The following is a 16,587-nucleotide window of genomic DNA, read 5'->3' as shown; positions in this document are numbered from 1 at the left end:
GCATCAAGTCTAAAATCGTATTGGTAATGGCTAAAGAATGTCCATTGTCAGGACACTCCAGGCATCCAGCTGCATTGATTGTTTAACCTGTTCCAGTGCTTTCACGTGGACGAGCTGTCGTGCAGGGCTTAAATAAAATCCTAAATAAAGATGCGGGAGAACCGTAGTGCGAAATGTTGGGGATATAGCGAGAGGCAAAGGCGGGTGTACTGAGTGCTTCTGTGGGACCGGTAGTGCAGATGCACCTAAAAGCTGTAAGGGTTGGGGCGAGTAAACTAGGAAATGGACTTACAGGATTCAAGGGATCCAGTGGGGAATGTTGGGGAGGTAATGGGAAATGTAGGGACTACGCTGAATGATGCAGGGATGAAGCGAACCAGCCAGTGGGCATGTAGGAAGGCCACAGGGCCACTTCGGATTGTAGTAAGCTGATGTGGGGGGGGGGGCGGGAGGCGTGTTTGGTGGACGGGGGTCATGGAGAGATCAGTAAAGACCCTCCAGGACCTGGTCTTCTAAATGCCCCACAGGTTTCAGCAGGGATTCTAGTGTCTCACTGACTTGAAGTGCAGTTAGTTAACTTTTAAACTTCTGGAAATACCACTGTGTTACTTTGTATTTTTCAGATTCTGCAGCTGGATGCGTGGAGCTTCAGAGCTGTACATCCCACCATCTCACTCTGTACGAAATCAGGACGCCCCAAGAAGGAGCCCACAAAAAGTAAGGACAGCGGACTGTGGGGTACGGTTCTTTGAGGGGTGGGGGTACCAGGAGAGCTGTTGAGGTCACATTGACAAGAACTTGGGAAGCACGAGCAGAGAAACTTTAGGTGCGCTTTGCAGTATGGTTTTCTGTTTATTAGGTGCTAACACGAACTTACATCTGCAGTGTGTTTATTCAGTGAGTTGCAGTGATTGGTGCTAAGAACTGTATTGAATTTAGTACCTCAGCCATGAGTTATATTCACGTGTAGCCTTCTCACACCTAAAAAAAAAAAAAATGCTGCAGAAACAAAAGAGCAGAGTACCACAGTATCCACGGAGGGAACCAAGATTTAAATATTCATGAAGCAGACAATAGCAATCCAGTTCTCATAGACCGAATTCTCCATAATTCTGCTGTGTTTACTTAAAAAAACCACGTCAGATGAAAAGAGAGAATTGTCACTGTGATTCTGTACTATGACCTAGTTTTACATTTGTCACACACAAATGTATCCACAAAAAAAAATCAACAAGAATCGTAAAATGCACGTGGCCCTGACACGCCAGCTTAAACACAACCCTCCTGTAGGTGAGGCTGGTCTCCTGCAGGTTTATAAGAAGCTGAATAACAACTTCTGATCCTTGAAAACTATGAGAGCTATTGCCTAACACAGGGATGTGAAAACACAGAGGCCAGACACGTAAACCTGCCGCTGGAGTATACAATTTCTGCTATAATGAAAGTACATTATCAGTGGCGCAGGAGCTCTATCGCAAAAGGTTTACATTTGGGGTCACTGAGGATCAATTTTGTCCCTTTTGCTCTTGAGACAGAAAAAGGGGAAAAGCAAGAGACAAAAAGAGGCAGAGAACGTGGGGGGAAAAAGGTGAGACGGAGAGAAGAGAAAGACAGGAAAAAATGGCAGAAGTAGGGGATAGGCAAGAGAAAGAAAGGAAAATAAGAAAAAGCAGAGAATGACGTAAAGAAATCAAACAAATAAAAAAAAAACACAAAGGAAATAAAGTAGCAAAAGAAAGCAATGAAGAAATTAAAAATGAAGAAGAAAATGAAAGAGGAAGGAAAAGGAGAAACCGTGAAAGGAATGAAGTGAGAACATGAAAGGAAGGAGTAAAAAAAGTAACAAGGAAGAGCATGACAGAGGAAAGAAAGAAGACAAGAGAAAGAAAAAGATAAGGGAATGAAAGTGAGGAAAGGAAATCAAAAAGGAGACACATAAAAGAGGACAGTAGTGGAGGAAGGAGAAAAAGAAAGTACAAGAAATACAAAAGGATGAGAGAAAGAATAAGAATGCACAACAAAGGAGGCAAATGAAGTAAGGAAAGACATCAAAGGTATAAAAAGATAGGAAGAAAGAAAAGAGAAAAAAGATAGAAATCAAGGAAGAGGGGGTACAAAATTGAGAAAACAGAGACCTAAAAACAAGGAAAAATGCAAGAAGAAATGAGCGCAACCAAAAAAAGAAAAAAGTATTTTTTGAAGAAGAAGGCGGCGACGACGGCAGGCTGCATCATCTTGTACCGTCAGCTTTCGAGTCCCCACAGAAACAGTGTTGTAAATAGCTACTTCATCAGCTAAGCAGCAATATAGTCCCAGGCCCCTGACAGGCTATTATGTACAAGCTACTCAGTGGAAGCCTGCGAGCTACTCGGTAGCAGCCTGCGAGCCGAGCTATTCCTTGGCAGCCTGCGAGCCGAGCTATTCCATGGCAGCCTGTGAGCTATTCCGTGGTAGCCCGCGAGCTACTCAGTGATAACAGCCCCTGAGCTACTCGGGGCAGCCTGTGAGCTACTGGCAGCTCGCGAGCGACATGTTGGGGACCCCTGCTCTAAGTAAAGGCAGGAGAAGCAAGAGTCATTTGTGTAAAATGAAACGTTTTGGATGGTCCAGAATGCTACAAACCTATGAAAAATGTTGAGCCTGGCAGTGTTGTCATGGGAAGGCTTTAGTCTGTAGGCTAGTGTACCATGGGGATTCTTTTTCATCCACATGATGTCCATTGTCATAGGATTCGAGCCCTGTGACAATCACTGAAAGTTGGAGGGCTTTGACCCACTAATTCCCAACATCCTCCTTGAGTGAGGGAGTACGTTTGGTGTCATCAGTGTCCTTGGTGCATTAGTACATTTTGTCAGTGTATGTAAACTAGAAATACGGGTGAGGTTGTGGAGGACATCCCTGCCCCTCAAGCAACCGCGTTCCGCGATGATTTATTTGGAGGGAGTGAAAAGCCTCAATCTAAACCAAACTGGGTGCGTTCTCCTGTCAGATGCTGCAGAAAAAGGGGATGATGGAGGTGTTGACATGCCTGTAAACCCCTGTGAAGATCGGGGTCCCAATACCACCTCATTCAGCTCTACCCTAACATAGACCAGCAAGGGCAAAACAACCACTGACTGCCGTGCTCTGACCCAGTGGGAAATTCACATGAAAATGGTCCAGTTCTGAGTCTTTATTCAGATGATTGTGACTGTCGTGTCTCTGAACTTTTAAGTAGCTGCACGTGCTAGAAGAGGAGAGTTCAGCAGGCCTGAAAATGGTTAGTTAAAGGACTGGTCCTTGCCCCTGTAACACTACCTCAGAGTGTAGATTTGGAAGCATAAAACTGCTTAACAAACTTACAAGTCAGTGTCCTGTGAGGACCTATTACATCAAGGACCCTTAGAGATGCCAAAGGTGGCCCAAGCCTCACTAGTCTGAAACCACTATCTTCTAAGAGTAATGGAAAATTTATGGATGAAGCCAGGACACTGTGACCTCATGAACTTCTGCTACAGCTGACATCTCCGAAAACTCGTTCCTATTCTGTTTCATTGGCAAACTATGGTTTTACATAATTCAGGCTTGGAAGTAGAAGTGATTTTGGAGGTGTTCATAGGTAAGTTTATCAAGTATTTCAGGCATTTTGTGCCCGTGCTACATATTGAAATATTCAATAAAAAAAAACTAGCATTTTATTGTTTTTTCCCAAGCAGTGGGTAATTGGATATTACATGTTTTAGAAATGTTACACCAAGCAGCTCTGCCTTTTTAGCACAGGCCTCTGTGTCTCCCGCTGCAGCTGTGGCCTGGAGTGGGTAGGAAGAGTCCGTAGCGAATCACTCCACTTCTGTCCAAGAAGAGTGGATTGTTGGTGCCTTGCTTGTGTGTCCCCTGTTCTTTAGCACCAGAGAGTCTCCTGTGTACCTGAACTACTGAGTGTACTGCTCTTTCATGGTTCTTGCTGTGTTTTATCGTTGTCTCTAGCTCTGTCTAGTTTTCTCTTTGCCACTGGCTCTTCTGTCTCCCTATCCATTGATAACTCAGCCTCTCAGTGCTGCTATTAATGCTTTTCTGATTTTTCTGAAAAGGCGTGTTAAATCACCTTCTCAGCGCCATGTTCAGTCCTGCTTTGCTTTCTCTGCAGCTTCTCCTAACCTTGTTCTTAAACAGCCCACTGTTGTCCGTTATCCTTTGCTTGCACTGCCCAGTTCCTCCACATCCTAATATTTCTACCAGTCTATGTCCCTTTGCTGCCCGATGCATACACTGCACGGTCCACCTCCGATCTCTAAGGGGACCAGTGCGCTGCTACAGGGATGCGTTCCTGAACCAGCGTTCTACATTGCGTTCATAGGCAGGATTGCAGCTGTGAGGGTGAGGTGCCTGCTAGCAGTGATGCGTTCCTGAACCAGCGTCCTTCATTGCGTTCATAGGCAGGATTGCAGTTCTGGCGGTGATGTGCCAGCTCTCAGTGATGCGTTCTTGAACTAGCATCCTTCATTGCAGTCATAGGCAGGATTGCAGCTCTACTGGTGATGCGCCTGCATTCAGGGATGCATTCTTGAACCAGCATCCTTCATTGCATTCATAATAGGATTGCAGCCGTGCTGGTGACGTGCCTGCTCGCAGTGATGCAGGGATGCGTTCTTGAACCAGCATCCTTCATTGCATTCATAGGCAGGATTGCAGCTCTGCGGGTGATGTGCCTGCTCGCAGTGATGCCTTCTTGAACCAGCATCCTTCATTGTGTTCATAGGCAGGATTGCGGCTCTGCAGGTGATGTGCCTTCTTGGAGTGATGCGTTATTGAACCAGCGTCCTTCATTGCAGTCATAGGCAGGATTGCAGTTCTGCGGGTGATGCGCCTTCTTGCAGTGATGCGTTCTTGAACCAGCATCCTTCATTGCAGTCATAGGCAGGATTGCAGTTCTGCGGGTGATGCGCCTTCTTGCAGTGATGCGTTCTTGAACCAGCATCCTTCATTGCAGTCATAGGCAGGATTGCGGCTCTGCGGGTGATGTGCCAGCATTCAGGGATGCGTTCTTGAACCATCATCCTTCATTGCATTCATAGGCAGGATTGCAACTCTACTGGTGATGTGCCCGCATACAGGGATGCGTTCTTGAACCATTATCCTTCATTGCAGTCATAGGCAGGATTGCAGCTCTGCAAGTGATGTTCTTGCATACAGGGATGCGTTCTTGAACCAGCATCCTTCATTGCGTTCGTAGGCAGGATTGCAGTTCTGCGGGTGATGCGTCCGCTCCAAGTCATACAGGGATGTGTTCTTGAACCAGCATCCTTCATTGCGTTCGTAGGCAGGATTGCAGCTCTGCGGGTGATGCGCCTGCTCCAAGTCATACAGGGATGTGTTCTTGAACCAGCATCCTTCATTGCGTTCGTAGGCAGGATTGCAGCTCTGCGGGTGATGCGTCTGCTCCAAGTCATACAGGGGCGCGTTCTTGAACCAGCATCCTTCATTGCGTTCGTAGGCAGGATTGCGGCTCTGCGGGTGATGTGCCTGCTCCAAGTCATGCAGGGATGCGTTCTTGAACCAGCATCCTTCATTGCATTCATAGTAGGATTGCGGCTCTGCGGGTGATGTGCCTGCTCGCAGTGATGCGTTCTTGAACCAGCATCCTTGATTGCAGTTATAGGCAGGATTGCAGCTCTGCTGGTGATGCGTCTGCTCCAAGTCATACAGGGATGCGTTCTTGAACCAGCATCCTTCGTTGCTTTCGTAGGCAGGATTGCGGCTCTGCGTGTGATGTGCCTGCTCCAAGTCATGCAGGGATGCGTTCTTGAACCAGCATTCTTCATTGCCTTCATAGTAGGATTGCGGCTCTGCTGGTGATGCGCCTGCTCGCAGTGATGCGTTCTTGAACCAGCATCCTTCATTGCAGTCATAGGCAGGATTGCAGCTCTGCGGGCGATGCGTCTGCTAAAAGTCATACAGGGATGCGTTCTTGAACCAGCAACCTTCATTGCGTTCATAGGCAGGATTGCGGCTCTGCAGGTGATGTGCTTGCTCCAAGTCATGCAGTGACGCGTTCTTGAACCAGCATCCTTCATTGCATTCATAGTAGGATTGTGGTTCTGCGGGTGGTGTGCCTGCTTGCAGTGATGCGTCCTTGAACCAGCATCCTTCATTGCATGCGTAGCAGGATTGCGGCTCTCGGGGTGATGCGCCTGCATGCAGGGATGTGTTCTTAAACCAGCATCCTTCATTGCGTTCGTAGGCAGGATTGCTGCTCTGGGGGTGATTTGCCTGCTCCAAGTCATGCAGTGACGCGTCCTTGAACCAGCATTCTTCATTGCGTTCGTAGGAAGGATTGCAGCTCTGTGGGTGATGCGTCTGCTCCAAGTCATAAAGGGATGCGTTCTTGAACCAGCATCCTTCATTGCGTTCGTAGGAAGGATTGCAGCTCTGTGGGTGATGCGTCTGCTCCAAGTCATACAGGGATGCGTTCTTGAACCACCATCCTTCATTGTGTTCGTAAGCAGGATTGCAGTTCTGTGAGTGATGAGCCTTCTTGCAGTGATGTGTTCTTGAACCAGCATCCTTCATTGCAGTCATAGTAGGATTGTGGTTCTGCGGGTGATGTGCCTGCTCGCAGTGATGCGTCCTTGAACCAGCATCCTTCATTACATTCATAGGCAGGATTGCAGCTCTACGGTTGATGTTCCTGCATACAGGGATACGTTCTTGAACCAGCATCCTTCATTGCAGTCATAGGCAGGATTGCAGTTCTGCGGTGATGCGTCCGCTCCAAGTCATACAGGGATGCGTTCTTGAACCAGCATCCTTCATTGTGTTCATAAGCAGGATTGCGTCTCTGCGGGTGATGTGCCTGCTCGCAGTGATGCGTTATTGAACCAGCGTCCTTCATTGCATTATTAGGCAGTATTGCAGTTCTGCGGGTGATGCACCTTTTTGCAGTTATGCGTTCTTGAACCAGCATCCTTCATTGCAGTCATAGTAAGATTGTGGTTCTGCGGGTGATGTGCCTGCTCGCAGTGATGCGTCCTTGAACCAGCATCCTGCATTGCATTCGTAGCAGGATTGCGGCTCTACGGGAGATGCGCCTGCATGCAGGGATGTGTTCTTGAACCAGCATCCTTCATTGCAGTCATAGGCAGGATTGCAGTTCTGCAGGTGATGCGTCCGCTCCAAGTCATACAGGGATGCGTTCTTGAACCAGCATCCTTCATTGCGTTCGTAGGCAGGATTGCGGTTCTGCGGGTGATGTGCCTGCTCGCAGTGATGCAGGGATGCGTTCTTGAATCAGCATCCTTCATTACATTCATAGGCAGGATTGCAGCTCTACGGTTGATGTGCCTGCATGCAGGGATGCGTTCTTGAACCAGCATCCTTCATTGCATTCATAGGCAGGATTGCAGCTCTGCGGTTGATGTGCCTGCTCGCAGTGATGCGTTCTTGAACCAGCATTATTCATTGTGTTCATAGGCAGGATTGCGGCTCTGCGGGTGATGTGCCTGCTCGCAATGATGCGTTATTGAACCATCATCCTTCATTGCAGTCATAGGCAGGATTGCGGCTCTGCGGGTGATGTGCCTGCATGCAGGGATGCGTTCTTGAACCATCATCCTTCATTGCATTCATTGGCAGGATTGCAGCTCTACTGGTGATGTGCCTGCATACAGGGATGCGTTCTTAAACCATCATCCTTCATTGTAGTCATAGGCAGGATTGCAGCTCTGCGAGTGATCTGCTTGCATACAGGGATACGTTCTTGAACCAGCATCCTTCATTGCATTCATAGTAGGATTGCGGCTCTGCGGGTGATGCGCCTGCTCGCAGTGATGCATTCTTGGAACCAGCATCCTTCATTCCAGTCGTAGGCAGGATTGCGGCTCTGCGGGTGATGCGCCTGCTCCAAGTCATACAGGGGATGCGTTCTTGAACCAGCATCCTTCATTGTGTTTGTGGCAGGATTGCGGCGCTGCGGGTGATGCGCCTGCTCGCAGTGATGCGTTCTTGAACCAGCATCCTTCATTGCAGTCATAGGCAGGATTGCAGCTCTGTGGGTGATGCGTCTGCTCCAAGTCATACAGGGATGCGTTCTTGAACCAGCAACCTTCATTGCGTTCATAGGCAGGATTGCGGCTCTGCGGGTGATGTGCCTGCTCCAAGTCATGCAGTCACGCGTTCTTGAACCAGCATCATTCATTGCATTCATAGTAGGATTGTGGTTCTGCGGGTGATGTGCCTGCTTGCAGTGATGCATCCTTGAACGAGCATCCTTCATTGCATTCGTAGCAGGATTGCGGCTATCCGGGTGATGCGCCTGCATGCAGGGATGTGTTCTTGAACCAGCATCCTTCATTGCGTTCGTAGGCAGGATTGCGGTTCTGCGGGTGATGTGCCTGCTCCAAGTCATGCAGGGATGTGTTCTTGAACCAGCATCCTTCATTGCGTTCGTAGGCAGGATTGCGGCTCTGCGGGTGATGTGCCTGCTCCAAGTCATGCAGGGATGCGTTCTTGAACCAGCATCCTTCATTGCGTTTGTAGGCATGATTGCGGCTCTGCGGGTGATGTGCCTGCTCCAAGTCGTGCACAGAAGGGCAACACGTGCACGGAGAAACTGTAAATATTAACTAATAGACTGAGACATACAGACTCTGGAACAAAAACTGTGTTTCAGCCCATTGCTCCCTGGAGCAGACTGGGCCAGCCTCTGTTTCCTGAACTGTTTTGCTAACCAACGAGAATTGTGTGGTCCTGGCCGAACCGACCAGGTGATTCCAGCTCCTGATTGAGTTTGCCTGCCTGTGTAATCTTGCCTTCACCAGTGACAGAAGATACTCCTCTGCCCATATACACATTTTGTGCTGTCACAGAGCAGGCATGTATTTCACTACAATGATATATAGATCTTTAATACTGGTAGTTTGTTCTTATGCAGACAGTCCAACCCCTGTTCTTGGTAGTGAAAAACCTGAAGCCTCATCTATTCTGTTAACAGCTCTCTCCAGTTCAGTGAATTGTGCGCCGTTGCTTGACAACAGACTCTAGGCTGAGAGATCAACCAGGTTAAATTGGAAGCACGAAGTCTGTCACGGGTATACCTGGGACAGGAAATCTCGGGAAGCTCTTCCCAAGTCTTGAGGAACCCGCAGCAGTGAGAGCACAGTGAGAATCTCCTCCAAAACCAAGTCCTTGCATCATGATTCCAGGTAAACAAGGGCTTCAGTCATCGATTACTCTGGAAAGCCACCACTGCTCAGATTGCTTCTGTGTCTGGTATGATTAGCCAGCAGAAAGCGACTGATAGTGGATGGAGGAGCACTCAGGCAAGCCTGTAATTTGACGCCAGTTTCTAAGGGTTCAATTACTCAGCCCATAATATTGAAGAATAGAGTTCAGGGGAAAATTCTTCTCTGGGAATCGAACCAGGAGCAGTCTTTAGGTGTTCATCAAGAATCAAAGGGATCTGAAACACTGGCTCTCCAGGTTAATGTCTCCTGCTACATGATCCTTTTGAGGAGGCTTCAATTAACCGGGTGTTCAATTAGGTGTCTCACAGAAGCCTTCTACAAACTAGATGGCAGTGTACGAAACTGGAAATGAGTCCCTGTCTGTGCGAATAGTGCGCACCGCAAGTGCAGATGTAGCATTGATGCATGGAGGCAGCATGTTTTAAAATTCAGTGGCGTTGGGTGATATTTCTTTTTTTTTTTTTTTTTTTTTTCTTTTCTCAAACGTGTTTGTGAGTGATTTCTTGGTGCTGGTTTCTATACCTGTGCAATATTGGTGCCCGCCCATCCTTTTGTTTTCTCAGGCCCAGGTGACATCAAGGCGTTAAGCTTTCCTTTTGGCTTGGAGAGAAGCAGATTGTTTGTTGTGAAATTCATCTCATCTTTCCTCGGTTAGGCCAAGCAGTAATGAGATGGATCTTCACAAGTTAAGTGTTTTCGAGGCTTGAGGGACCTGAATGGATCCTTATGTAGCTGAAAGATTTAAAGCATAGGTGATGGGAGTGGATAAAACGTTATATTGTCCAAGAGTGGAGTAGAAGAAAAACTGTTTGAATTGTAACATCCAAAATAGATTTTTTTTTATAATTGTAGTGTCTGAGTAATTGAATTTAATTTATGGATTTAACGTTGTATCATATGAAACAAAAGCCTGCAATTCCTCTTTGCTGGGATACTAGGGTGCCTTTTTCCAGTGAATTTAGACCTTATCAGACATATTAAATTTGTATAGGGAAGGCCAGGTAATGCATCGCAAGCAGAAAAAACATTTTTTGAAAGGCAATGATCTAATTGTTAGTTTGAACGTAAGCGTTCAACCTGGTGTATACTTCTACCATGGAAGGAGCAATTTCATTGTTGGTTACAGTATCCTTTAAAAATTCTTGCTCGCTAATGGTCAGTTCTGCCTTTTCTCCCTCCTTTTTCAGTTTCAGAGCAATGAATACTGTATTGTTCTACTTTGATTTCTTTATCTGTTGCTGTGACAGACAATTTTTTTTTTTTTTTAAACTTTTTTTTGGTGGCCCCTTTCACTGTGCTAGACTGGTAGCTGCCTGCGTTTTATTGCAGCATTTCGTTCCTCCCATGTTGCTGACATTTGTTTTGGCTTCATTCCAGTGCTGTCCTCGTACCCGGATCCTAAAATACTCATATTTTACAAAATAAAACTGCTCCTAAAATAAGCTTATTTTACTACACAAACACCATATGCCATCGCATTGCATAGAGTCTCTCTCTCCAGGTCCTCTCCCTGCCAGCACTCATGACATCGCACATAGGGGATTGTGTGTATCCATTTTTTTCTTTTCTTTTCTTTGAGATCGATGTCACCTCCCAGAAGGCTCTGAGTTCACAGGCTGTCATCCTGCCAGAACAAATGTCCAATTTACTTAGATTACACGGCAAAGCAGCATCTTTACAGGTCATCTAAAAATCTCCTTCCTGACCGGTTTCAGCTGTTTTTTTCCCGAAATGACAAGGGGCGAGATCAGCAGGGATCTGAACTGTCGGCCATTTTGAGCTGTCGAAAGGCTCTTCCCTCCCTCCTGTCAAGACCCAATCAGTGGCTTTGGCGAGCAAGCGCTTTGAAACGAAAGTACAGAAAATCGCTACTGTCGAAGGCAGCCCTGCCTGTGATACGTCTTTTTCTTCATTTCATTTGACTCCCGTCCTTCTTAAATATTTATTTTGCATGAAAGATACATAGTTGCTTTGTTCCCGCGCAAACAATAGCAATGTTTTTCTGTCAACAACCTCGCATCAATGCGAATTTCAGAAAACCAGTGCTGTTTTTTATGCTATTTAGCAGGACATGAGCGGTAGGTACATTTTGTTTTTTCCTGTCTGGTGTGGGTGGGAAAGGCACACAAATGGCGACTGGCATTGTCTCAGCAGCACAGCATTTTTCTTGGCTGTTGTACAGCCAAACACGTTACATTGACTGGGCACAGCTTGTTTCTCGTTGTCAGTTGGCCTCACAGAAATCGTTCACCCATAATTTCCTGTTGCCTCCTGGAACATAAAAGCAAGAGCCCTGCAGCTTTTACTTAGCATGGACACCTTGTACCATTAACGTGTATTAGCATAATGTGTTAGCAGTTTCATTTTTTCTTACAGCTACATTTATGAAAGGGATTTGCCTTTTCGGACTGACTTTTTAAAAAAAAAAATGTTTAAGTGTATATTACTGTGGTCTTGGGGTCTATGTAAGAGAACATAAAAGCACTGATAGTGGGCGTAGGCAGGTGCAATACTCTGCTTCTAATCCCAAGCACCTTTGGAGTTGCTGTTAAGTGTGTGGTTTCCCTTTGATGTGCACAGTGCATGCATCATCTGAGATAACGCTAGTACTTTCTGCAGGTCCTAGTCTGCGGGGAGTGTTGTGTGGCTAGTTTTTAAATGCGCAGCATTGGTAAATGATAAACTTTCAGACTGTACGGTATGGTCATCCTTTAAACTGCGCTGACAGCAAGCAACATGGTATGTGGAGATTAAAACTGGGTACAAACCACAGTAGATCTCAGTGGGATGAAGAGATTCTACAATAACTTGTTTGTGACATCTTTGGCTGCCATAGTGGGTCTGATTTGTTTCACCATTAAATTTGTTAACAGCATTGCACAGTAATCTGCTGACATGATATTGACATGGAAAACCAATGTCTAATTTAGTTCATAGACCTTGGTTTTATTTTAATTTTCTGCACCAGGAGCTCTTCACAAGTGGTTCGTTGCTTATGAATATGGGTGTGGCAAGTGCACGCAGCTGGGATGTGTCAAGTTTAGGAGTGTAAACAGTATATTTCTGTTTCCCACCCAGTGCTTAATTTGTAAATAAAACCGTGTGGGTGCCCAAAGCTCACCTTTGAAACACGTGACTGCTGAATTTAAATGTGCGAGCACAGAATACTGAGCAGCGTAATCCTAAAGCCATCTCTGGCCTCTTTAATCTATTTAGAGCCACTCCCTGCCCCTTCAGCTCACTCTTGCAGCTTTCTGCTTTTTCCCTTTCTGACGCCTTTTCACTTTTCTCTTCCTCCCTCTTTCCCATGTGTCTTTGGCTCGCAGCAAATGCTTGAGGCAGAAAATAAGTGTTGGCCCTCAAAATTAAATGCCTGTACCCCCGCACCGGTAACCACCGGCTCAAATTAAGTACTGGTCCCACCCTGCCCCTTCGAGGTTCCTTGACACTCCACTCTTGCTTTTCAAGCACATGCAAGTGATTTCCAGAGTAATTTGTGTTGCAAATATAATTCTTATTGCGCTTTGCCTCTCCTTTAATATAATTCCTTAAGTACTGAAATCTGAAAGATCTGTCCATGCTCACAAACATGACATCTCGTTTATTGCAAGTAGACGCCTTTCACTTTAGACAGACTGAAAGTGGGAGGATTTTTTTCCTTTCACCATGCTGAAGGTGCCAATTTCACTTGTCTGAAGCATTGCCGTATCAAAGTGCGGTCATGAGCAAAGTGCTCCAAAGGGCGTTGTATCCTTTGTAGATGCTTACTTCATTACGAGTTTCATTACCCAACGATGTATTTGAACATCATGCAGACATTCAGATTCCCCTACATTGAAGTCTAATGTGCACTGTATGAAAGCTTTCTTAAAATCCTTTTTCAATTCCTTTTTAGGTCGAGCGCTCTGATGTTTTGTAATCTATCTGTGGCCTTTTAACCGCGCCCATTACTATCACTCATTCATGGGCTTCCTTTAAAAAATCCTTTATCATTATTGGTAAATTCTATACGTTTGTCCCTCTTTGGGGCAGTTTTGTTACCGCCATGGCCATCGACCCTGTTACATGGATAATTGCATGTTTGCCGATACGTTTCAGTTGGAGCGGACTTCTTTTTCCTTTTGTGTCTCTCCTTTGTGCTCACGGCAGCCATGGCACTTTGAATCGGCTCGCTTATGTCAACTGTTTTACTTTTCATTTTCAATTTATGTGGCAAGAAATGTTGAGTTAGGAATTTACATCGCCAATAGCTCTAACTCAAGCAAACACGAGACCCATTGTATTGCAAATGCTTGTTTTCCTTGGATTCATTGTTGTCAAGTGAAAAGACTACATGTGTCAAACACATAGAAGACTGAAAAGGCTCTAAAAGCTCCTTGTAAAAATGAGCTCCCTCCAGCTACAAAAATATGCTGCTCTGGCAAATAAAGGAAAGGCGAGGGGCCTTTGATAACCTAATTTGGAAATAGGCTGGTGCATTATTCTCAACACAAAGTAAAAATAAGATATAAACATTATGTAATTTACAAAAACATCAGGGAAAACAGCTTTGCGAATTATCGGCAGTATACGGCCATTTAATGATGAGGTATTTACGTAGGATATTCCTGGGAACTGCCTTCAGCCAGTCCTGACTTTTTCACCAGCTGCTCTTTTATTTTTGGTGAATTGATGACTTGCCTTTACCGTCGCAAAATTGAGCGCAAGCCTTAGCATGCAAAGCATCCTTGGCTCAAAGGGCAGGATTCAGCCCTGCTCTCACACCTCAGATGGAGCCACTTGTTGCCTATGGCTCATCAGCACCACATAAGATGGTTGGTTTCTGCTGCATTTCCACATTTGTCCAGTCAAGTGGCTAGTTTTGTGTTGTTAATCTCCACAATGTTCTAGTACTACATGCATTTCAAATAAAGCTGTAAGTTTGCCGAGCATTTTATGGTAAGGAGACCATGAGTGAGCTTTAGTAACTGTGAGCTTAATTATGGAGCCCTCATTTTACCCCTTCTGTTTAGTGAAAGGATGACTAGCTCTGCTGGTCTTCTCCAAAGCATGTATTGAGTCCAGTGCTTTGCAATGCCTATTGAAGCATTGACATTCACCCAGTATTTCAGTGTCTGAAAGTCTCCATAGTAATCCGATCCACACAGCTCCTAATTGGCAATTTAATTTGTGTAGACTCTGCAAGATATAACTACAATGTAAAGCGCAAAACTGGTCGTGGACTTTGCAGAAGAGAAATCTCTGCAATCTGGATTTGATTCTGTTATTTCGGGTCTCGTGTGGTTTTAATTTTTGCATCAGTCCCATTGAAGACTTGACCTACTCCTTCGTCCAGCGAAAAAAACAAAACCAGGAAGTACTTTAAGTTCCTGCTCCATATATCTTTATTTCAGCCCCTGCACAGGTAAAGGGCAGGCTGATGGAGGTCACTGCACAAGAATCAGTTTGCTCACTAAAATCTGAAACCAGTCTGCAGTTTCATTCATCATCCAAAATTAATGATAGTTGTTCTCGTAGAGACAAAAGCTTCTCTGTTACCAAATATGTTGGGCAACTCCCCAGTCTTAGTTTTCTGCTTTGTACCTTTTTCTGCTAGTGAAACTGATTTCTTCCCCTCATTCCTTCCTCTGTGCTTCTGCTTTGCTCTGCACCAGAGCACAAAGCTCTGCTGGCTAAAGGGAGGATCCAAATTGTGCTCTCCCCTCTAGGTAAAGGGTAACTAGTACTCCGTTACTAAGCTGTGGTGAACTAGTGGTTGATTGCAGCTGATTGTGTAACGAAGGATCACAGTTTTATCTTGACCGACCACCCCCTGGACAAACCCACCAAACCCCAAAGGGGAAATGCCACGATTTAAGATCCCTGTGAGCGTGTGGAGTGGTTTTGATTGTGTTCACATGCTTTGGAAATCCCTGTGAGGTGTTAACTGTGACATCTGTGCAGATGCGATGACGTCTGCTCAGGATTGATGATCCCTGTTCATGTTCTCTTTGTCCTAGTAGGCTTTACAGTCTTACAGCGAGTTAGGGGATTCCACGTCGCGTGCTGCGAAGCTGGACTAGATGGCTTGGAATGGAGGCTGCCTAGAAGTTATTTGCTGCTTCACCTGCCCCTTCTCAGATTTGCTAGTAGTTTGACAAAAGCCTCCAAACTGCTCGTTGTGGGTGGTGGGTGGAATTTTTATCTTTGAATGTGAAACACCTTACGAATTGCCCCATCTTCCTGCATGTGTCCACAGTTTGACATAAAAGCTGGATTTTCAAAGCCATTGGAGTGTTTTATGTTGTCTTAGGTGGAAGATCAGCAGCATTGGCGTAGAGTTGTTGTCTGACCAGGACAGGTTTTGTATTGTTAGACCCTTGAACCTAAGGCACCGGCGTAGCCAGACTGCTGTGCCTGAAAGATGGGGTTCTAGAGTTGCCTACAAACTGAGGAGCTGTGCTTACCTAGAGAGTAAGGCCCAACTACATTGTGACCTGTGTGGAGGCCAACTTGTGGAAGAGAACCTTACCCATGAACTACAAAGATCTGCAGTTGAATCCACAAATATGACTTTCTGGATCGTAGAAGGGTCTTGGATAGATCAGTCATTGAACAACGATGCCTTTTGATGCAATTCTCCCTGAAGTTGCCAGCTGTGTAGGAACTGGTTTACCAGTTCCAAACAGAGAGATATCGTTGCCTTTTGAACCCTCATCCCTGGAGCATGTCCTGTTGATTTCCCTGAGTCTGCAGCAGTTTACAATCTGGAGAATCCAAGAGGTGGGAGGAGCCCCTGTTGTCTGTGTGGGTTCCAACATATCCACTGGATTCCATGGTCACCATCACCATCACCTTAAACCCTTAACCCTTAGGTACCAGCCACACTACACAGGAGACCTAAGACTTGGAGACAGTGTTCATTTCCACCCATAACACTCATTTGTGGTGTGGCTTCCTAGTTGACTGTAGGGCGGTGCGCTAGTAGGATCTGAGCATGATATTGGCAGCAGTGGCTCAGACACACTGAGCTACCATGTCTGAAGTCATAGCTGAAGTGGAAACTATAATCAAAAGGCAGACTGGTCATAGTGGATTCTCTACTTTGTTGTAGGTGTTTGACTAGAGTGAAATTGATACATCTAGGTTCAATCTCGCGGTCATCCATGGACATATTCTTGAATTACAAAAGGTGGCACTTGAGTGCTTGAGAACAAATGACTATCTTATCCTCCGGAGAAATGATTGCTGTCTTCAGACGCTCTGGGGACACAACTATTTTACTATGACAGTTTTTACAAGTCCTTGTCAGCAGGACAAACATATGAGCTAGAATGCTAAAATGTACCAGGTGTCTCTGTTACGTCTGTCCTTTGCCCTAGTTTTC

At 45.7% G+C, this 16,587-nt stretch overlaps 1 protein-coding gene across 1 annotated transcript in view; it reads left to right on the top strand.

Annotated features, from left to right (window-relative positions):
• NDUFV3 (NADH:ubiquinone oxidoreductase subunit V3) overlaps nucleotides 1-16,587 on the top strand; it is a 37,573-nt gene that overhangs the window by 5,372 nt on the left and 15,614 nt on the right. The window contains exon 2 of the mRNA XM_069202966.1: nucleotides 624-717. Within this exon, the coding sequence (XP_069059067.1) occupies nucleotides 624-717 (94 nt within the window). The remainder of the gene's footprint in view (nucleotides 1-623; nucleotides 718-16,587) is intronic.

Source organism: Pleurodeles waltl, chromosome 8, assembly GCF_031143425.1.
Source record: "Pleurodeles waltl isolate 20211129_DDA chromosome 8, aPleWal1.hap1.20221129, whole genome shotgun sequence".
Taxonomy (NCBI): domain Eukaryota; kingdom Metazoa; phylum Chordata; class Amphibia; order Caudata; family Salamandridae; genus Pleurodeles; species Pleurodeles waltl.
This window is presented reverse-complemented; position numbering and strand designations above follow the sequence as displayed.